The sequence below is a fragment of the Myotis nattereri genome (assembly GCF_964212035.1).
Source record: "Myotis nattereri genome assembly, chromosome: 12".
In the NCBI taxonomy this organism is placed as follows: Eukaryota; Metazoa; Chordata; class Mammalia; order Chiroptera; family Vespertilionidae; genus Myotis; species Myotis nattereri.
This window is the reverse complement of record NC_138087.1, coordinates 60690168-60711766: the sequence shown is the minus strand read 5'-3', so window position 1 is coordinate 60711766 and position 21599 is coordinate 60690168. Positions and strand designations below refer to the sequence as shown.

The 21599-nt window shown below is 45.4% G+C and overlaps 1 protein-coding gene across 1 annotated transcript in view; it reads left to right on the top strand.

The window, feature by feature from the left end:
* The window catches only part of ABCA1 (ATP binding cassette subfamily A member 1), a 114360-nt gene extending 94973 nt beyond the window's left edge, over positions 1–19387 (top strand). The window contains exons 34-50 of the mRNA XM_081103435.1: positions 1219–1324; positions 1957–2031; positions 2544–2713; positions 3931–4108; positions 6134–6249; positions 6355–6499; positions 7964–8087; positions 9120–9249; positions 9509–9629; positions 10411–10473; positions 11111–11217; positions 13543–13684; positions 14021–14155; positions 15352–15455; positions 16006–16098; positions 16735–16978; positions 17577–19387. Coding sequence (XP_080959561.1) covers positions 1219–1324; positions 1957–2031; positions 2544–2713; positions 3931–4108; positions 6134–6249; positions 6355–6499; positions 7964–8087; positions 9120–9249; positions 9509–9629; positions 10411–10473; positions 11111–11217; positions 13543–13684; positions 14021–14155; positions 15352–15455; positions 16006–16098; positions 16735–16978; positions 17577–17717 — 2194 coding nt within the window. The 3' untranslated portion in view covers positions 17718–19387. The remainder of the gene's footprint in view (positions 1–1218; positions 1325–1956; positions 2032–2543; positions 2714–3930; positions 4109–6133; positions 6250–6354; positions 6500–7963; positions 8088–9119; positions 9250–9508; positions 9630–10410; positions 10474–11110; positions 11218–13542; positions 13685–14020; positions 14156–15351; positions 15456–16005; positions 16099–16734; positions 16979–17576) is intronic.
* Positions 19388–21599: the final 2212 nt, after the last annotated feature.

Here is a 21599-nt window from a genome sequence, read left to right as displayed (position 1 = left end):
CACTGATCTCCTCGAGGAGGCACGGAGGCTTTTTCTGGTGCGATTTAACAGGAAGCACCATGTTGTGAGGGGAAAACCTACGCCAGCTACACTTTGCCCCCAAATCAGATTCCCAGGGGTTCTCTTGGATGAAATAAGATGAATCAACACCATATACTCTCACTGTATTTCAACCCATCTATCCCTCTGGGATTTGAAGGAACAGGTGGGATCAGGGAAGAACAGAAGGGAGAGTTGTTGAAGCTCCTGAACATCTTATAAACAATGGGCTACTTTATGCGGCTGCCCCACAAGGTGGCTCTTTGACACTGCTTTCCACTTCTCCTTGCCTTTTTCCTGAGGGCCAGGCCCCACAGAACTGTGAACAGAGCAGACTGGGGCGCCTCCAGTTGTCCTCATGCTAGGAACAAGCCCAGGCCTCTGGGCTCGTTATAGTAAACCTCTGGCCTCTCGGTCAGTGTCTTCACTCCTTGTCCTGACTTCCCATCTGCTCAACTTTTTTATTATTATTTTATTTAAAAATATTTTAATATATATTTATTGATTTCAGAGAGGAAGGGAGAGGGAGAGAGAGATAGAAACATTAATGATGAGAATCATTGATTCGCTGCCTTCTGCAGGCCCCCTACTGGGGATGGAGCCCACAACCCAGGCATGTGCCCTGGCCAGGAATTGAACAGTGACCTCCTGATTCATAGGTCGACGCTCAATACTGAGCCACACTGGCCGGGCCCATCTGCTTGTCTTGAGACCCAAGTCCAGGCCTGAGCACCAGGGTGGGAGGAGCTGCTTCTGTCTATAGCAGCCGTGGGCAAACTACGGCCCGCGGGCCGGATCCGGCCCATTTGAAATGAATAAAACTAAAAAAAAAAAGACCGTACCCTTTTATGTAATGATGTTTACTTTGAATTTATATTAGTTCACACAAACACTCCATCCATGCTTTTGTTCCGGCCCTCCGGTCCAGTTTAAGAACCCATTGTGGCCCTCGAGTCAAAAAGTTTGCCCACCCCTGGTCTATAGTCAGGCCCAGACCCTTCCTACTTGGGCAGGAACCCTAAGGGTAAGGAAAGAGATTGCCGGAATCTACTAGAGGAGTCCAGTAGTAACTTCCTCTTGGTCCTGCTTTGAAGAAGCAGTTCGCCTGCGGGAAACACGTGGTGTCCAGGGTCCCGTGCCCTGTGCTGCCTGTGTTTTAACCTCAGGCTGTTCTTCCAGGTACGGCGGCTTTTCCCTGGGTGTTAGCAATTCTCACGCGCTTCCTCCAAGTCAAGAAGTTAACGATGCCATCAGGCAAATAAAGAAACACTTGAATCTGGCCAAGGTACGGTGTCCCTCCCAGGACATGTCAGAAAGGGGCCCAGAGCTGCTGGTACAGGGGAGCAGTTGGCAGGGGCATCCGATCACTGAGCACCTCCTTGTGTAAGACTTGAGTACATAGTCGTCTTGAGTAGTTAGTGTCTTGTGCCAGCCAACACTGAGCTGGGACTCAGTGACCAGTTAGGATCTGAAAGTGTTCAACGGGTGTTAGGACTCACTAAGCATTCACTTCATTTCTCTGTGCCTGGAGTTTCCTATTTTTAATAAAGAATTGAGGGGGTCAGACGATGGGGGACGCTGGGATCACAGATGCAGGGATAGTCCTTGAGACTGTATCTCTGTTTTGAGGCCCAGATCCCACGAGGGTAGCCCTGGGCCCTAGGATGACGCCAGGGGAACATTTTTGAAGACTCCCCACCCCTGAGGTAGAGACAGACGTGGGAGTCTTGGGACTTTGAATCACAAGCCTTGCCGGTGGTTCCTTCGAGACTCATGGCTCATGGCAACAGCGGTGCTTTAGATTTCTGGTGGCTTCAGCTTTTATTTTAATGAACAAGGTAGTCACGGTGCCCGTCCTAAGGTTGTCCTGCTGCTCCTGCGAGCCGTCTGAGCTGAGGCAGGTTCTGTCGTCCACAGGACAGCTCTTCGAATCGATTTCTCAGCAGCTTGGGAAGGTTCATGACAGGACTGGACACGAAAAACAACGTCAAGGTAAAGCCCTTTGTTCAGTAGCTTCTTGATGCACAGTAACCCTGTGTTCAGCTCCTGAGCGCACTGATGGGGTAGGCACGACAGAGAGAGCCGTCTAGTAGTCTCACCAGCGAGGACGTGCAATGCAGTGATTCAGAGAGTTTCCTTTGCCCCCAGACACAGCAGGTGAACCATTGTGACCCTGACCAGATTACTTGTGCTCCCTAAGCCTCAGTTTCCTAACCTCTACCGTGGAGACAGCACTCAGGCTCTCTCAAAGCCGTGATGAAGATTAAATGAGTTAAACATAGAGGGTAGCCGGCCCCGTGCCTGGCCACACGGTCAGTGCTTGGTATACCTGGTTGCCCTTACTGCTTCACCACATTCTCTGTCCATAATGTTTTGTCTCGGTGCGTGACTGGGATTCCTGAAATTTACAGGCGTGTGTGTGTGTGTGTGTGTGTGTGTGTGCGCACCCACCTCCAAGAACAGGGTTTGGGAGCGTTACCTTGTACCTCTGTGTTTTATTTCAGGTGTGGTTCAATAACAAGGGGTGGCATGCCATCAGCTCTTTCTTGAATGTCATCAACAACGCCATTCTGCGGGCCAACCTGCAGAAGGGGGCGAACCCCAGCCAGTACGGGATCACTGCTTTCAACCACCCCCTGAATCTCACCAAGCAGCAGCTCTCGGAAGTGGCTCTGTAAGTAGCTATGTCTCCATGGACCAGGTGGGGGCAGGAGAGGGTGTTGAGGGTAATGGAGGAACAGAGGAAGGAACCCTGACGCTGGTTGTGTGTAGCAGATGGGGAAACACTTTTATTAGGATATGTCTGGTTTGGTCCAGGCTCTGGACAGAATATGATCAGGTTAGGAATTGGCTGGCAGGGATTAAAGTGCCAGAGATAAATGACTCATTTATGTAAAAACCATTACATTTAGTGGATTCATGTGAGTTAAGTTGTTAATAACATCCCCCAAATATTGTAACTCGCCATAAATATAGTGTTTAATAAAAAAAAAGCAGAAGCCCATCCTCAACTGTCTTTCGCTGGTTTTAAACTTGGTGAAACATGCTTTTATCAGCTTGTGTTTTTAATTCCTGAGTTGTGTGTAAGTGTGCAAGGTTAAAGCCAGTACACACTAGGCAAAGTGTATATAGCCTTTGGAATTGTGGAGATCTGGGTTCTAGATGGTGTTAAATGAGACAGTTCATGTAAGTTGCCAAGTTTAGCATTTGGTTTATATTCAACACGTGTTGGGTCCCTTTCCAGTATAAGGGGCATGGCACAGTTACTTTTTGCTTAACTTGTATAAAGTATCAATATATGTCACTGGGATCTTTATACCAAGCTTATATAACATTTATACGTATAATTTATATTAAACCCTGTTTATTGAGCTTATAAGGCCACTCTTCTTATAAGCATCTGATCGTGTTAGACTGATAGGCCACACACTGTTTTCAAATTTATTTACAGCCAGAAATGAAGTTATTTGAAGGGTTTCACACTAACATTTCTGCTTTATTTAATTTTCAATCTATACTTGTCCTTTGTGAGTGAAAATTCACAACTCATTGCTCTTATAAGGTCATTAGGCCACTCTGACTCCCATTAATAGTTCATTATGACACTGGCTCTTTGTAACTTCAGTGGAATCAGTTTTGCATTTGAATTGTCAGGTTGGGGGCGGGGGTTGGTTTGCTTTGTTTTATTCTTTTTTACTTGAAAATAATAATTGTTAGCCCTGAAAAGAAAAAAATTTGGTGAGCAGGTTATTTTTTCCCCGGGCTATGCTCAGATGTTTGTGTGTGTGTGTGTGTGTGTGTGTGTGTGTGTGTGTCCATGTCCATGTATCCTCCTGATGGAGTCTTCAGTTGCATCAGTGGCCCCTCATGTCCTCACTGCCTCTTTTTCAGGATGACCACATCGGTGGATGTCCTTGTGTCCATCTGTGTTATCTTCGCCATGTCCTTCGTCCCAGCCAGCTTTGTCGTGTTCCTGATCCAGGAGCGGGTCAGCAAGGCGAAGCACCTGCAGTTCATCAGTGGGGTGAAGCCCGTCATCTACTGGCTCTCCAATTTTGTCTGGGACATGGTAAGGGCACCGCCATGCCACTGTGCGTAAATCTCCAGCGGGATCATGCACGGATGACAGAGCCCCTGGCTCTCGTTAGGATGTCCTTGCTCATCTAAAGATGAATGAGAGAGAAAATGACAGAGGCATTGTAATTAAGTGCAATGTACTTAAGGAGCATTGAGTACAGTGCCCATCCCACAGTGGAAAGGAGATCTGTCCGCTCTGATGGCAGTTAATATCACCACCACCTAATTCCTAATACAGAACTTGTCAAAGAGACATGGACGGGGAAGCCAGTCCAAACTCCAATGCCTGTAACCTGTCTGATAGGGTTGAACCTCCAGAGTCAGGGTGTTCTTTGTCTTACGAGGAAATCTGTCTGTCATTTGAAAACTCGGCACATTTTACCTGAAGCGTATCCATCTATTGCAAACACGTTTTCACGCCAGCTACAATGCATTGCTTTTGTTCAGACCAATATGGAGGTCTTCAAAGAAGTTCCAGTTCTCAGAAAGTGGAGTTGAAATAGATCTCCCTCTGAGTTTCATTAATTGTAAGCCATACAGAGCACACGTAATGCTTCTCCTACCGGATAGCCCCTCAGATAAGAAGACAACTTTCACTGAACCTAAGTCTTCCCCAGATAAGATGATCTACGAGGACACATTTTGTAATCTCTAAAGCACAGCACCCGTGTGAGTGATGATGATGCGCAAGCCTCTCGGACTTGTCATTCTTGATTTGACTGCCTTTGTGTGGCCACGCTCCATATTGTTAATGTCCCTTTTGAAAAGTGAAACCCAGAACTAGCCTTGTGTGCAGGCTGCGGTCTGAGTGGTTATGAGCCTAGAGGGAGTTGATCTGTATCCCTGACTTTATTACACAACCCAAGGGCATCGCGTTTTGGAAGTAGCACTGTCCTGGTGGCCGTTGGGTAGTGAACTGAAATCTCTAGTTGACAGGTGTTATTAAATGGGCCTCTTTCCCTCTGTACCAATGCAGTTGACGTTTTTGAGTCCAAACGTTATGTTTATCCCTGTTAAACTGCATTTTGTTTAGTGTCCATTTGCTTTTATCTTGGTCCAGTAATTAACTTTATTCAGTAAACGCATTCTGAGTGCTCACTGCGTGTCTGACTCCACCACACACAGGAGCTTCAGAGATGAAAGACCAAGTCCTGAACTCGGGAATGTCACTCCCCTTCCTGTGTGTCATCTGTCCCTCCCGTGCTTTCGAGCCTCTGAAGTTTGCTCTAATCGTGTCTCCATCTAAGTTGTTGGTAAACACATTGAGTAGAATGAGACTGAGGCAGAGCCTTGTGGTCTGAAGCTGCAAATTCTTACAGCTGACAAGCCCGCTCTCATATCCCTCCCGGTGCTCTGTTCTGCCAGCGAAGAATTCTCACAATTGTCTCGTGGTCAGGTCTTTATTTGTGCATTAAAAAATTATTTTTATTTTTCTAGAGAATTTTTATAGGAGTTTATTTGTGTCAAACTCACACGACATACGCTGGGAAGCCAGATCTCAAGGGCTCCCTACTTGTGCATTTTAATTCTTGATACTCTGTCAGGACAGACTCTAAGATTATTCTCAGTGTGATGAAGCAATTCTGACATTCACATTAGAAGCACTTACCTCATAAATAGATTATATATGAGATTGAACTTGGGAAGACTGTAACATGGCATTAATGACGAAGCCGACACAGTCATCTTTGGGAAGAAGAATGGAAGCTTATTTGCTGCCTGGGAAATTGAAATTACTCTGACTGGGGATCCATCGTTCAGTAAGTTTACTGAGCATGACACCTTGGCTCAGCTCTTGGAAAGACAGCAAGGGCATTCAGTTTATAAAATCAGCCAAGGGTAAATGCTTGTCACAATGTATTGTTCAGTGTATTGATTAGTAGTTTAGGCGGCTTTATTAATTCAGAGTTATTCTCCAGTATGTTAACTGCCCTTTCTTGTCCGACGATAGTGAACACTTGGGATGTACTGTATCTTTGACGTGGGGACGAACTTGATTTCCTTGTTTCGCTTTCAGTGCAACTATGTGGTCCCGGCCACGCTGGTCATCATCATCTTCATCTGCTTCCAGCAGAAGTCCTACGTGTCCTCCACCAACCTGCCCGTGCTAGCCCTCCTGCTCCTGCTGTATGGGTAAGGTGCCCTGGGCAGCCGGCAGCAGTGGGTGAGGTATACGGTGCCCAATGTCGGAGGGAAGGCGGGGGCACACAGTGGACATTTGTCTCTGTGCCTCCCCAGGTGGTCGATCACACCGCTCATGTACCCCGCCTCCTTCGTGTTCAAGATCCCCAGCACCGCCTACGTGGTCCTCACCAGCGTGAACCTCTTCATCGGGATCAACGGCAGCGTGGCCACCTTCGTGCTGGAGCTCTTCACCGACAACGTGAGTTCTGCAGGGAGAGCAGCTGCGCTGGGCTGAGCATCTCCGGGAGCCGGGACAGTGTTTAATCATGATCCCACTCCACACGTCGGTGGTATCACACCACCCACCGCTCTGTCCTGTATCCGGTTCTCTCTTCCTCGGCTTGCTTTTCCTTATATTTCTCTCATCAAACCTGTCCGTTTCCTTCGACAAGTTCTTGTATACTCCTTTCTGCCTACATGTTGCTTTTCCCATCTTTTTTCACCTTCCGTCTTTCCTTTCCACTTCCGGTGCCGTCTCTGGCTGGCGCCATTCCTTCCGGAGGCTCTTACCAGCATCTCTCTCGGTGCTGTGTGTTGTTCTCTCTCAATTCTGTGCCTTTAGCCCCGAAGACTCCCTGGAACTCTAGTCTTGCATTCTCACTTGCCTGGGGCAGAGCTCCATCTCCATAATTTACAGATACCCCAGGCTTGACATGTCCTGATTATCTTTCCCCCTAGAACCTACTGCTTCTCTGCCTTTTCCTGTCACACTGGGTGGCGTTGCCATCCACCCAGTCCCCCGAGCTGGCGACATTTGAGTCATCTTATGTGCTTTGCTTTTGTTTATTTCCCACATTCGACTGGTTACCGTGTCAGGTCTTCCAGTTACAGATCCCGTAAAGAAGGGTCCCTGTCCATTCCTGTCGTCCCCTTGGTCCACCCCTTGGTCCAAACACCTGAACTTGGCACATCGGACCTTCCAGAGGTACATCCTCTTCCCCAAGAGGCTGCAGTCGCAGCTGAGTTGCTCCTAAAACCCTGTGGGCCTGGCTTAAAATCCCTTCCTCTGTCCCAGGGGCCCCTAGCATCTGACTGACTCGTCCTGCTTGAGCTCCGATGTGGAGCTTTCTTTTCCTGCCCGATGGGAGGTGCTCCCAGAGCCCTCAGTTCATGCTCCATACAACACATACCCAACTATGTAGTAATTTCCTGTTTCCTGTCACTCTTCCTCAGAACAAGGACTATTTCTTACTGACCTTGGCCTCCCCTGGGCCCTAGCACATGCATTCAGCACATAGCAACGTACTCAGTTGTTTGATAGCTGGCTAGTGCTGGCTCGATGTGTTCAAGAAGAATTGTTTAAATGACCACAAAATCCGGGAACTGAACTCTTGATCCAGACATGAGCAGTTGGCTTTTAAAATGCTAAGCAAATATTTTGGTGGATTTGCTTCTGATGAAACACAACCATGTTTCCCAACTTTGCTTATATTTCTCCATACTCATAGGATCATTCCAAATTTTCTAGAGAGCAAAGGTTTTATTAAGTTGCATATCATCAGCTGCGGCTGCTGCTAGTTACCGGGATCTGAAATCAAAGGCTCAGCTCGACCTCAGGGAACCAGATGTCTTCTCCACGCTCATACCTCTGACCTTGATACGCTTTTAGCTTAAACCACCAATGACACTCAGTCTCCCTCTGTCTTATTTTATTTTTTTTTAGAAGCTGAATAACATCAATGATATCCTGAAGTCTGTGTTCTTGATCTTCCCGCACTTCTGCCTGGGACGGGGGCTCATTGACATGGTGAAAAACCAGGCCATGGCTGATGCCCTGGAAAGGTTCGGTGAGTGCCAGCAGTAGTCAGAGGCCTTTATTAGAGGTGGCGGCATGCACGCGCCTTGCGACTCTGGCCTTTGTTTCGGAACGAGGCTGGTGACGGGGCACAGGACTCCCCTCGACTGACAGGGCTGGAAACAACACAGCTGGTTGTGGCATGGGTCTTGTGACAGGAGCGTTTGTGCCTGAGAAGTGAGAGGGCTATTCCAGAGGGAGGGAGAAGACTGCCTTTAGCTTGAATCCAGTGCCTGATGCCACTGGTTGGGATTGTCAAAGTCACTGCGAAAGTCAAACCAGAGCCTTGAGAATGTGGCACACAGGCAGCGAATCCCAAGGAAAGATGCAAACTCAGGCTCATTAGGACACGCATGGGTCTGGGGCTGTGGCCATACATTATCTTTCACGTAGTCTATACAAAGGGAATTACTGCAGCTCTTTCTACCTTATGGTCTTTAGAAGTATTTGTCCTGTGGCTACATCACTATTCTTTATCCACTGGCTTCTGTCAGTTAGATGGGTCATATTATTTAGGACAGAGACTTTTTTTTTTTTTCCAATTTGGAGGTACAAAAGAGATGTATAAGGAATTTAAAGCAATATTTATATAAAACCAGGTGATTTGATTGAGTCACTAGGCTACATTACATGCTACTGAGAGGGGGCATCTTTCTAAAGTGCTCTCTAATCTTTCATTGGGGAACTTATAATCTGTTAAAATACTGATGGTGAAAATTACCCTGGATTGTTGCCTTCTTACAAAGGATTTTGGCATCTCGTTAAAAAAGAGACATTACATGTCTTAGATGATGCTACAGATCTAATACACGTTTTGCTCTGAAACTTTGATCGGTACTGAATCGCAGAATGTTTCTCCCAGACTTCCCCTAAATCAGGCGTGGACAGTGGTCACTCCCTTATGTATTTTCTCCTTGTCACGGGGGACACCCATTGGTGTTCCCAGGACGAGGGGTGAATTTGAGGAAGGGCCGTGGTCTCTGGTGCTTCCATTCTGACTGGATCTCTGCGTTGTGTCTACCAGGGGAGAACCGCTTCGTCTCGCCACTCTCGTGGGACTTGGTGGGACGAAACCTCTTCGCCATGGCCGTGGAGGGGGCGGTGTTCTTCCTCATCACTGTTCTGATCCAGTACAGATTCTTCATCCGGCCCAGGTGAGCTTTTCCTCAGAACTCTCGGAGCCCCCGTTTGAGGGTCACAGAGAAGAAGCACCGGGAAATACTTGTCAGTGCCGTTTGGATTGAATTGAACTCAGAGCAGATGATCAAACTGTGTTCCTAAAGTGGACACCCGAGCCCCCAACACTGCCAGTCCTGGGAACTGGAGAGTAGATCTTGTAGGACTGCTTTAGAAATGACCTTTCTCTTGAAAAATCACTGGAAAGGTTGACTTTTCTCAACTCTCCCCCCTAAGACCTGTGAATGCAAAGCTTCCCCCTCTGAATGACGAGGACGAAGACGTCAGGCGGGAAAGGCAGAGGATTCTCGATGGGGGAGGCCAGAATGACATCTTGGAAATCAAGGAGCTGACCAAGGTGAGGCAGTGAATGCAGGCTGTGACAGCTTGTCTGTAACGGTTTCAGCTTTAATGCGGGAAACTAGCTTCTTGGTGACATGCTTAGTAAAAGGAGCATGTTCTCAAAATGCGCATCTATACCCAGCTTCTGTCAACTTAACTTTATTTAAAACACACCATGGGGCCTTCTGCATTAGAGAATACCTTTGTAATGTGCATTCTCATTCTTGAGTGTATTTATTTTTCACACTTATTCATGCATTAATTACTAAAACGTACTAATGTTGTGTACCTAGTCAAAGCTAAGTAGGGAGACTGAATGGTTGATTTGAGTTTCATGGTCTACAAAGCTGTTCTGTCTCCATTGCTTAGGAGGAGGGTCTGTTTCACCCTCTCTAGGTGCTACAGTCCCCAAAGTCCACTTTTTTTTTTTATTATGTACAATATTTGCAGTGTTGCTATTACAGATTTTTTTTACGCTGTAGAATTTAATTTTTAAAAATGTGTAATTTCTTTGTATATTAAGTAAATGAAGTATTATGTAGACACTAATGACCAATATGTTTTGTAAAAGGTTGATTACAAATATTAGATTAAAAATAAAAAGAACTTCACTTGTATTTTGAGCTTTAGAGTCATTCAGAAGCCAGACAGACCAAAGACCAAGGCTCTTAGCACATCTTCTATGTGACATAGTCTCATCGGTGACTTTATCTCGTGATGTGCCGTTCCCCCTTCCATAGCTGCCTGGGATCGCTGTGAATCACTGTGGCTCATGACCTTTTGCATTTTGTTTGCAGGTGTATAGAAGGAAGAGGAAGCCTGCTGTCGACAGGATTTGTGTTGGCATTCCTCCTGGCGAGGTACAGGCACTTTCTCTGCATTGTATTTGTCCCTGTTAATACCGTCAGTATTTTAACAGAGTATAAGTTCCCCAAAGGGGTCAAAGTGGCTTTTAAAAGCTTCTTCTCACTTTGTGTCTCTGTGAAGCAATCAGTCATTGAGGGGATGAGGACCCCATATGCCAAAAGAGAATGTTTTTGGATTATCTCAGGCAGTTTAAGAAAAACATGCATGCCCAACATGTGATTTTGTGATCTGTTCAAGATGATGATGAAATTCAAAGAGATTTTTTGAAATTATATTTTCTTTGTTTCACTCATGTTTGTGTTCTTTTATGCCCTTTAGCCAGATTAGTGAAATTTGACTAGTGGGCTTTCATGACTGTTTTTCACTCAGTAACTTTGGCCTCAACCTAAGGACTCAGATAATATTACAGAATATGCCCACACTTACTAGTAAAATGATTCCGTTATAAAATACCTGTTTAAGTGACCATGTGATTTCTTAAGACAAAGAAAATATTAGACTCTTCATTGAAATTTGAGAATGGTGGGGTCATGCTATATGAAAGCTAAGCTGAGGGGGCCGTATTTCGTAATGGTCACTTGGATTTAGAGTGTCCATAATTCGTTATGCAGTTTACCTAATCTTTTTCAGTGCTTCGGGCTCCTGGGAGTTAATGGGGCTGGGAAGACGTCAACTTTCAAGATGTTAACTGGAGATAGCACTGTTACCAGAGGAGATGCTTTCCTTAACAAAAATAGGTGAGGAAAGAACCGGTCTGCGTTTTGCTCCAAAGACTTTTATTACTTAGTTAAATACGTCCTGTGTGGGTTTTTATGGTCACAACAATACTATATAGATAGAGTTTATAAAAATGGTGGAATACAGTCAAGTGTAAAGAAGAAACTCAGAGTCATGCCTAGTCCCACTCCCTAGAGATAATCCCTCTGTCTCTCCTTTCCGTCTCATTGTTCTTTAACAGCTTTATTCAGGTGCAGTGTCCATATCATACCGCTTACTTGTTTTAAGAGCACAACTCATGGTTCTTAGTAAATTTGCAGATTTTTGCAACCATCACACAATCCAGGCTTAGAACATTCCCATCACCTCAAATCTATTTTTTATATACACTAGAAGCCTGGTGCACGAATTCGTGCATGGGTGGGGTCCCTCGGCCTGGCTGGTGATCGGCCGATCAGGGCGGGGGAAGGACCACGGGAGGTAGGCCTGCTAGAGGAGATTGGCTCTTGCATTGAGCATCTGCCCCCTGGTGGTCAGTGTGCGTCATAGCGACCAGTTGTTTGGTCGATTGGTTGTAACACGTAGGCTTTTGTATATATACATATAAATGGACTATAAACTTGAATCATACTGTATCTAGAGTTTTAAAGTTAGTTTTCATTGTTAATAAGCATATTATAACTGCTTCCCAAAGGGTTACATATTCTAAGATGTAGAATTTTATTTAATGGATTTCTTATGGTTGGACATTTATTAGTTTCTGCTTTTCACTCTGGAAGTATGTCCTTGTACTCATCTATGGTTGTTTCCTCAGGGAAAATCCCTACAAGGCAAAAGGGTATGCACTTGCCCTCGCTAACAGTTGTCTTAGTTTTTGGGGCCACTGTCAGGCTGTCACCTGAGAATGTGCCGGTCACTGGGCAGTCTGATCAGTGGGAGTACAGCTCCACCTCAGAAGCCCAGAGACCATGTCACCTGGAGGACTCGAGATACGTGGGGCTCCTCTAGGCTTTGTATATGGTACAGGGCAGTGGCTTTTGACCTTTTCTGACCATGATCCATACTAGCAAATACATCTTACACCTAAACCCAGTAAATACAAAGGCATAAACACGCACATAATAAAGGTTCGTAAAACAATACCTACTGTTACTACTCACAGTACACTCTGATAATTCTTACTCTTCTCTCTACCATGTCATTAAAAAATGCTGGTTGTGACCCAGTAAGTTCATTTCTCAAGCAACTAATGGGCGATGACTCACAAGTTGAAAATAATGGACAGGGGCTACTGGCCAATAAAATTGAGAAGAAAAAAGAACTTAATGTACTTATGCACCTCCTCCTCTGTCTCTAAGAGGTTTTTCAGTAGTAGAGTGAAGGAGGTTTAAAGAGAAGAGGATTCTAGAATAGCAGCCGTAAGGCTGCACACCTATTCCCCTGGGCGTGTTCCTAGCACCGGGCTCCTGGGGCGTATAACAGTGACGGGGATGAGTGGCCCACACTAAGGGCGATCACAGGGACTGGTTGGAAGAGCTGGCTCGGGCAGTGTAGCTGTGGGCGCCAGGGAGTGTCCATGGGCGCCTCAGTCATCGTTCTGAAAAAGGGTGGATCTGGGAGTCCTAATTATGTGCAGAGAGGAATGAAGGCTGCCGAAAGGGTACGCTCAGGGGCTGCCTGGAGGCTGAAGTGCAGCTGTCAGATTGGATGTGGACACAGTTTCTCCCACGTCACGGATTCTTAACCCGAGATTGGCTTGATAGTGCCTCACTGCCAGCCCTCCAATGTATGTCACAGTGTGTCTGCAGGTGTATTTTTTCCTGTCACCTGACCAACCAGGAGGGTGCCTTGGTTGGATATTGAACAGGACCAAGGGGTTGGGGCATGCTGTAGCCGAGTTATGTATGGGCAGCAGAGTGCGGAGGGAGGTCACACCCAGAGTTGCTGGGACTCCTCTGGGTCTGAATGAAGGAGACTCTGGAGGAACAAGGCGCTTGGTACAGAGGACTGGACCACAGAGTCAAGTCTGGGATGGAAGTGCGTGTGACTAGGTTATTGGTCATACAGTTGGCACCGTGGTTGGATTGGATTCGGGAATTCTAAAATGGGACCGAGCCTACAGATTATTGGGGAGCCGGGTGCAAGGATTGGGCGGGATGGAGGCAGGAACCCTGACTGCCAGGAGGGGCTGTCATCCTGGGGGCAGAAAGGCTGTTCCTACAGCAGGTGTGCTCACTGGTATTTCTGTCACACACAAGCGTACTTTATAGGAACATTAGGCAGGATCGTCTGACCAGTGTATCTCCAAATGCCCCAAACCTGACCAGTTTTGTTCTCCTTTGCAGTATCTTATCAAACATCCACGAAGTACATCAAAACATGGGCTACTGCCCGCAGTTCGATGCCATCACAGAGCTGATGACTGGGAGAGAGCACGTGGAGTTCTTTGCCCTCTTGAGAGGAGTCCCAGAGAAGGAAGTTGGCAAGGTACTGTGGGCAGCATCCTGACAATATACCGTGTGGGTTTGACTTACACATGACCCTCAGCTTCATGCTGTCTTTCTTCCTGGACGCAGTGCTGGCTCTTTGCCCCAGCTTTCAGGGTGGGAATCTGCGGTGGCAGGGTGGATGGGGTGAGGGTAGGGATGGGGGGTGGGGAGCTGTGGGCAGGCCCATGCTGGAGGGCATGGAGGAAGTGCCCTCCTCCCTGTTGTAGGCTCTGTGGCAGATCATGATGGTAGAATCTGGTCTTACTCAGTGAAGTGGAAGCAAACATGGTAGTTACCAAACCAGACAGATGTCAAGCAGCTTTTTATTGCTCAGGTCGGTGAGTGGGCGATTCGGAAGCTGGGCCTGGTGAAGTACGGAGAAAAGTATGCCGGCAACTACAGTGGCGGCAACAAGCGCAAGCTCTCCACAGCCATGGCTCTGATCGGTGGGCCTCCTGTGGTGTTTCTGGTGAGTGTGACTCGATGGAAAACTATTCTGTCCCGAACGGAAACATCCCTTTTCTCAACCCCTGTATGTCCAGGGATGTTGCCTGACCGGCTTACCAGTGACAAGCTCCCCTCCCCTGACCAGGAACAGCAGAGCGGCCTCAGGGAAGCAGAGGGGAGCCCCATCGTTCCATCCTCTGCCAGGCCCTCCGATGCTCCCCAAGAGAGATGCTCCAGGGCCTGTTTCTGGGGCACAGAGAGCCCTGACAAGTGTGGCTGGGGCTGCCTGTGTGATCTGACTTTTCGCTGGAACATTCTTTTTTTTTTTTTTTTTTTTTTTTTTTTTTTACCAACTATGTGTTCATCCCCTGAGAATGGAGAGTGTGGGCACAGCTTCAAGTCCCCCAACTAGCACCTGGGCCTTCATTCCCTACATGCAGACACATGGGAAACAGGAGACTAGATGGGACAGTGGCCCTGGGCCCTTTATCTTCTACGGAGAAGAGCGTTGAAGTTATTGCAGGAAGAGGCCTGGGTTGAGGCTTTAATGTTATCCAGGCATTTGGACCTGAAATTGGTTTCTCGACGACTAGCAAGTCCAATAACGTGGGCTAAGCTGGAGTGAGCTAGAAGAAAAAGAGGAGAGAAGGAATTTCATTTACCAAAACCTTACACTGACTTCAGTAGAGATTTCAGACAAAAAAATTTTACTATATATTTGTCAGTCATGAAAAGATGATGGAAACTAAATGGCTCTTTCCTCCCATGTCTGTTTATTTGGAGGAATTTAATTTCATACCAATTTAAGGGGAGCCCTGGCCGGTCTGGCTCAGTTGGTTGTGCATTGTCCTGTGCACCAAAAGGTTGCACAGCATGATGCCTGGTCAGGGCACATGCCCAGGTTGCAGCGGGATCCCCTGTGAGACGCGTGCAGTAGGCGTCCACTCTCATATCCATGTCTCTTTCTCTCTCCCTTCTTCTCTCTCTAAAAAAATAATCTTAAATTTAGGTGGAGCTTCCTCCTTCAGGGAGACATTTATAAAAACGACCTGGTTCTTGTATGTACGGTCTGGTTCTTTGGCCCACCCATAAGTAACTGGAATGGTTGAGTTAAAATTTAGGCTATTTCAGAGATGCTTCTGCGTCTACAACCAAATCTGTCCTTGATGTTTATTTTATTAGGATAAAATAATAGGATTTATTTTATTCTAATTACAGGACGAACCGACCACAGGCATGGACCCCAAGGCCCGGCGATTCCTGTGGAACTGTGCCCTCAGCATCATCAAGGAGGGGAGATCGGTGGTGCTCACCTCTCATAGGTCCGTAGCGAAGGCCTGGCCTGGCTTCTCCATTGTGTGATTTTAAAAATTCCAATTGACATAAATGACCACTGTGTAAAAATTAGAAAATACAGACAGGCAACGACAAAAACAGTTATCGCATCACTTGTTAGATAACTGTTACTATCATTGGGCGATAATATATCTTTGCTGTTTCCTTACGCAAACCTATGTACAAAGTGTGCGTGCCTGTGTGGGTGATTGATAAACAAAAATGCAAGCTCAGTGTAATACTGCTCTTTCTCATTCAACAATATATTGTGAATATTATTCCAAGTCATTTCTTATAGCTGGAGAGTAGTCCAATTTAATGGTTCTGTTTTTTGTAGACATTTGGGTTGTTTCTAGCGTTTCCACAATTGAACAGAGCACTGCAGGAAAAGGGTTATTCCTACGTCTTCGTGTGTATTTGTAACAAGTCCCAGTGCAGTCACTGGGAACATTTCTTGAAATGCCAGATGTCGTGGTGATGTTCGCATGGGTAGAGGCACATCACTCTAAGCTGAAACCTGGTTCTGTTTTCCCACAGCATGGAGGAATGCGAAGCTCTTTGCACGAGGATGGCAATCATGGTCAATGGCAAGTTCAGGTGTCTCGGTAGCGTCCAACATCTGAAAAATAGGTAACAAAGATCAGTTCTTTGGGGTAGCGCCTGCTGAGAAAGCTTGTATTTATTTTTCTTTTGTGTTAGTGTTTTAAATGGTGGCTCTAAACTAAAGGGAAACAAATGGAGCAAAATGGTGTAGTGGGAAGAATGAGGGCTTTGAAGTCCAACAGAGCTGCATCCTGTCTTCACCTTTCCTGGTTGTGTGCTTTGGGCAAGTTACTTAAGCTCCCTGAGAGTCGGTTTCCTAAGGGATATTCCCCTTCCAGCTTTGTTATCATAGATGGAAGGGAGAAATGTCTACATGCCAGTCTGGCAAGAGCAGAGAGTTGGAGTCAAAAACAGATGAATTCCCGGCCCTACCACTGTATGGGGTGGTGGGCGGGGGGGGGGGGGGGAGGAGAAAATGGAGTGACTACCTCCCAGGCGCCAGTGTCTCATCTGTCAGGCTTCGAGGTGCAGGTGAGGATGAAGTGAAGCCATGTGTCTAAGGCCCTCAGCATGGCACCCCACCTAGAGCAGGTCCTTAGTAAGTGGCAACTAGTTCCTTCTCTCTGATTCTTACTCTGGGTCTGTCAGGGACCTCTCGTTTTAATTCTTCTTTTGATAAGTTTCCGGAAGATCCTCCATTGGACTTTGCTTTTCTGCTCTCAGGTTTGGAGATGGGTATACGATAGTTGTCCGCATAGCAGGGTCCAACCCGGACCTGAAGCCCGTCCAGGAGTTCTTCGGGCTGGCCTTCCCGGGCAGCGTCCTGAAGGAGAAGCATCGGAACATGCTGCAGTACCAGCTCCCGTCCTCGCTGTCGTCCCTGGCCAGGATCTTCAGCATCCTCTCCCAGAGCAAGAAGCGCCTCCACATAGAGGACTACTCTGTCTCGCAGACAACACTTGACCAAGTAAGCGTGGAAGAGCAACAATAGATTTATTTTCTAGGGAGAGGAGTCCTGCTCCCTCCCTCACCCCATTCTGGGCCCTAGAGCAGTACAGACTAGATGAGTTTGAATTCCCCAGCTTCTACTGCTAGCTGTTTCCTACCAAACCTCTTAGAATCTGAAAAGGGTGATGATGCTGTCTACTGTATAGGGTTGTTAGGAGAATAGCTTGTAATCATCATCTTAGTAACTACCATTTATTGAGTACCTGCCCTGGGCCAGCCATTTTGCCTGGGTGCCTTATCCCAGTTAAATAACAGCAAACAGATCTTGGCACTTAGTAGATATTCAGTCAGTGTTCGTGTTTGTCCCTCTTCCCTTCCATCACGCCTGTAGAAGCCAAAGCAAATAGATGATTGAGCAGTTGGTGAGTTGGGGGTCAATGTAGAGGGTTTTTAATTTTTGAAGGGTTAATGCTTTTTCAAGCTGTGTTCTAGTTAACGTGTTTATGCAGTCTTGTATTCTCCTACCTGCCCTACTGTCCCCAGAGGGGAAAACGCGACTAAAATAAAGAGAGAGCAAGTCGAGGGGTATTGATGAGGGTCCATCTTTCTCTTGACAGGTATTTGTAAACTTTGCCAAGGACCAAAGCGACGACGATCCCTTAAAGGACCTGTCGTTACACAAAAACCAGACAGTAGTGAACGTTGCAGTTCTCACGTCTTTCCTGAAGGATGAGAAAGTGAAAGAAAGTTATGTGTGAAGACTCCTGCTCCTGCAGGGTGGCCGGAAGAGAGGAGGGACTGCCCTTCCTTCGCACCGGGGGAGGAGCCCGGAGGAGCGAGCCGGACGCTTCCGTGGGAAGAAGTAAACTGGATACTGTACTGATCCTCTTCAATGCAATGCAGTTCAATGCAATCCAAACAGAATTCCATGCCAGGGGCAGTGCCTTTGTAGCCGATGTCTCCTATGGCTCTCGAGGGAAAAAGACTTGAATTTAGTGTATTACCTTATGTCTATGTGAACCTCTAGTATGGAACCCAGAGGACATATGGGTTTGAAATCATACTGGGTTTTGTTTTTTTTTATTTGTTTTGTTTTTTTGTTTTTTGTTCCTTTGTATTCTCACTGGGGTTGCATCAACAATCCGTCAAGTCATCATGGCCAGTGATTATTTGCCCACATCAGAAGGCATGCATGCACACCCTCGCTCATTACACCGTGCCATGCCAGGAGACTGGTTTCCCGGTGCCACCTCCACGGAGGGCAGTGAGTGCACCGGAATTGCTAGTGCCAAGTGGTGCACGGCGTGTCATGCACACTTTTGTGGAAGTTGTGCTACTTGGAGTCTTATCGACATCACCAAATATCAGGTGACAAAAGTGGTGCCACGTGGGGGGGGGAGTCCTGCTCTGCTTCCCTCGTTGATGAGCTGCTGTGGTTGATGGTGACATGCAAATGGCGGGTGGCTCCAGACAAGTGAAACTTGGCTTCATTGTTACATTGTCCCTCGCTTGGAGCCATGGGTCTCCAGGGTCATCTTGCTGGGACTCCTTCAATGTACTTAGGTCCTGGTAAGAACCAGCACCCAATTCGTCGGGGCTGCTGGGGCCAGGGTGAGGGAGGGAGGGAGGGAGGAGATGGTGCCGATGGTGCGTTTGGACCTGGGCAGGCCTGTGTCCACTCGTCCCGACTGTCTGCCAACACGGTACACTGCATCTCAAGATCTTGTCCGACAAAAATGTAGTAGTATTTCTGGCTTTTCTAGAGTATGAAAAGATGGAGTTGTATTTTGACAAAAGTCTTCGTGCTTTTAATGTTGTTTGGAATTTTAAGTCCTGTCAGTTACTTTTGACACCTTAGAATATGGCCTGTGGTGACCGCCCGACTGGTGCCTCATGACTGGAAAACAGCAGGAGGGTCAAGATCTCATGACATTACATTTAAGTTTCTTTACTATCATTTAAAAGTAATCTCAGCTCATTAATCACGTTTCTTTCTTTCTTTCTTTCTTTCTTTCTTTTTTTTTTGGAGCCTGTGTTACAGCCGAATGAGTATGGATGGATGGATAGATGGGGTGGGGAGAAACCAAGTCTCAGATCCCCGGTGCCATGTTATTCAGCTAACTGGTTTACAAATTCGCATAGGTGGTTCTGCTGTGGTCGTGGGAGGCCAGTGAAAGGCAGTGGGGCAGCCCACTTTCTGAAAATAGCAACAATGCAAAAGCCAAGAGTGTTTAAACGTCATGAGGGTCACAAGACTTGAACAATGAGTATTTTTCTGGAGAACACGGCAAGTTTTAAAAGTTGTTGAACAAGACAGTTTGTGCTTAGGACATTGAGTACCTTCTTCAAAGAATTGGCTTTGAAGACCTTAGACACCTCATTCATACAATCTCAAATTTTTCATCTCTTCAATCACTAACCTATCATGAAAAAAATAAAAGCAACAAATGCCCCCACATGAAGTATGTTTCAGACTTTTCCAACCCAGTCTTATTTTTTTAGGCAGTAAATACTTAAAAAATATTATTTTACTAATGCTTAATGTCATCTGTATTGAGACAACAAAAATAGGAGGGAACCACTGTTTGGTGAAATTCAATTGATCATTCACTGTCACTTTTTTCTAAAATTTGTTAACTCGAAGGGTGTAAGATTTCAGATCTACTTTTAATTTATAGTTTTTCCTTTTAAAATTTACAGAATGTTATCACATAACTTGTTGATTGGAAAAGAAAGTGATTTTCAGAAATTATTGCCAATATTGTTTTCTAAAATGATAAACAAGTAATGAAGGCGTATTTCCAAATACTAGAGATCATCCAATGTATTTTATGCTATCTATAATGATGTAAAACTCATAGAATAATTTAGTTTCTCCTTGTGTAATATTTTTCAGAATCAAACTTCTGTTTTCCCATTTTATTAGAATCATGTTTGAATGTTCGACTATATCAAATCCATAAGCAACTCTTTGCTTTAATTTCTCTGACTTCAAGGCCATATTTAAAAAACATCAGAAGGCACTGTGATTTGAAAAGATCTCTTCTGAAGCTAGAAACAATCTACAATTACCATCAATTTCGTTAATACTGTTACCTCTTAGGTTATCCAAATAGATACCTTTTAAACTTTCCTATGTAAACCTAATTATATAGTAAAAATTTTTAGCAACTCTTACTCAAGTAAAATCTTTATATATCCCCTGTGGAACTGTAACTATGTGAGTTTCAGAAAATTCTCAAGTGTTCAAAGATTTCTGCTTTTGCTTCTTTTGGACATCTTGGAAAGTTTATGAACAACTGTGAATATGAAAAATACAAAAGAAAACAGTAACAGAGCCCTCTATACCTAAATGCCCATCTCAGTTCATTGTTAAAAACAAACAACCAAACCTCAAACTACTGTATTTCACTATCTGTACTGAAAGCAATGCATTGTGGCTATTAAGTATTGCACATCATTCATTCACTGTATAGTAACTATTGACTAAAGGGATTTGCCTATGTTTTCTTCGTGTGGTTGTATATATCAGGAAAAAAATATTTTTTTCCCAAAGAGCCATGTGTCATATAATATTGAACCACTTTGACATTGAGATATTAATTTGTACCCTTGTTACTACTTAATAGTAATAATATAGTACTATATAGAGTAGTGCTCTAATTCTCTTTAAAATTGTTGCATCCCTTTGATAGAATGTTTCTATTTACATAGGATTAGGTATTCTATTCTTCCTTCCGAAACCCTAGGATGAAGCTATGTTTTTGTGCTTTTTCTTTATCATCGGCCCTTCATTCCAAGCACTTTATGTTGTCTGTGATGGGATCTATTTTTGCACTGGAATACCTGAGAATTGCAAAACTAGACAAAAGTTTCACAATAGATTTCTAAGTTAAATCATTTTCATTAAAAGGGGAAAAAAAAGAAAAACATTTGTATTGTCTATAACTTTATATGAAGCATTAAAAGCGTATTTCTGTGTTGTAATGAGTCACGAAGAAATAAAGCTGTGATGGTTCTATTGATCTATACACACTTATTTCTGCATTCGGAGCACCACCTACTGTTAAAGCAATTTGGATTCAAAGTAGAAATTCTAGAAAAGGTTGGATGTTCTCTTCATCACAAAAGAGAACTGAGGGGACGACTTGGGAATTTCAGAAAGGGCGTTTTGCACTTTCACGATTCCGTTAAGAAAGTCACTGAGATTAAATTTAAAGGGTTTTTTGATAAACATATTCTGCGTCATGGTGATGAAGCGGTGATCTCTGCAAACCCTCTAGAGCTAAGCCTATTTAACAAAACCTCATTTCTTCATGTGGCGTTGAGAAAGCTACAAAGGCAGCCTTCAGCGCTCTTTTGTTGACTCAGCCAAAGCACAGGGACACTACACTGGCAAGTGTCCCGGGAGGGCGAGTGCGCAGGGGAGGGGGAAGGATGTGGGCCGAGAAGGGACACTGAGACTAATATCAGAGACCCTTTCTCCTGTAAAAGGTGTGGTGCTATGATGAGCCGCGTGGATTAGTTTTTACCGTTCATGAGCAATTAAAGTGTCAGAAACAATGTCTGCTTGTCTTGGTCCTGGAAGAACGCCTGTCCGACAGCCCCTGGTAGCGCAGTGGAGTCGTGGCTCTATTTGT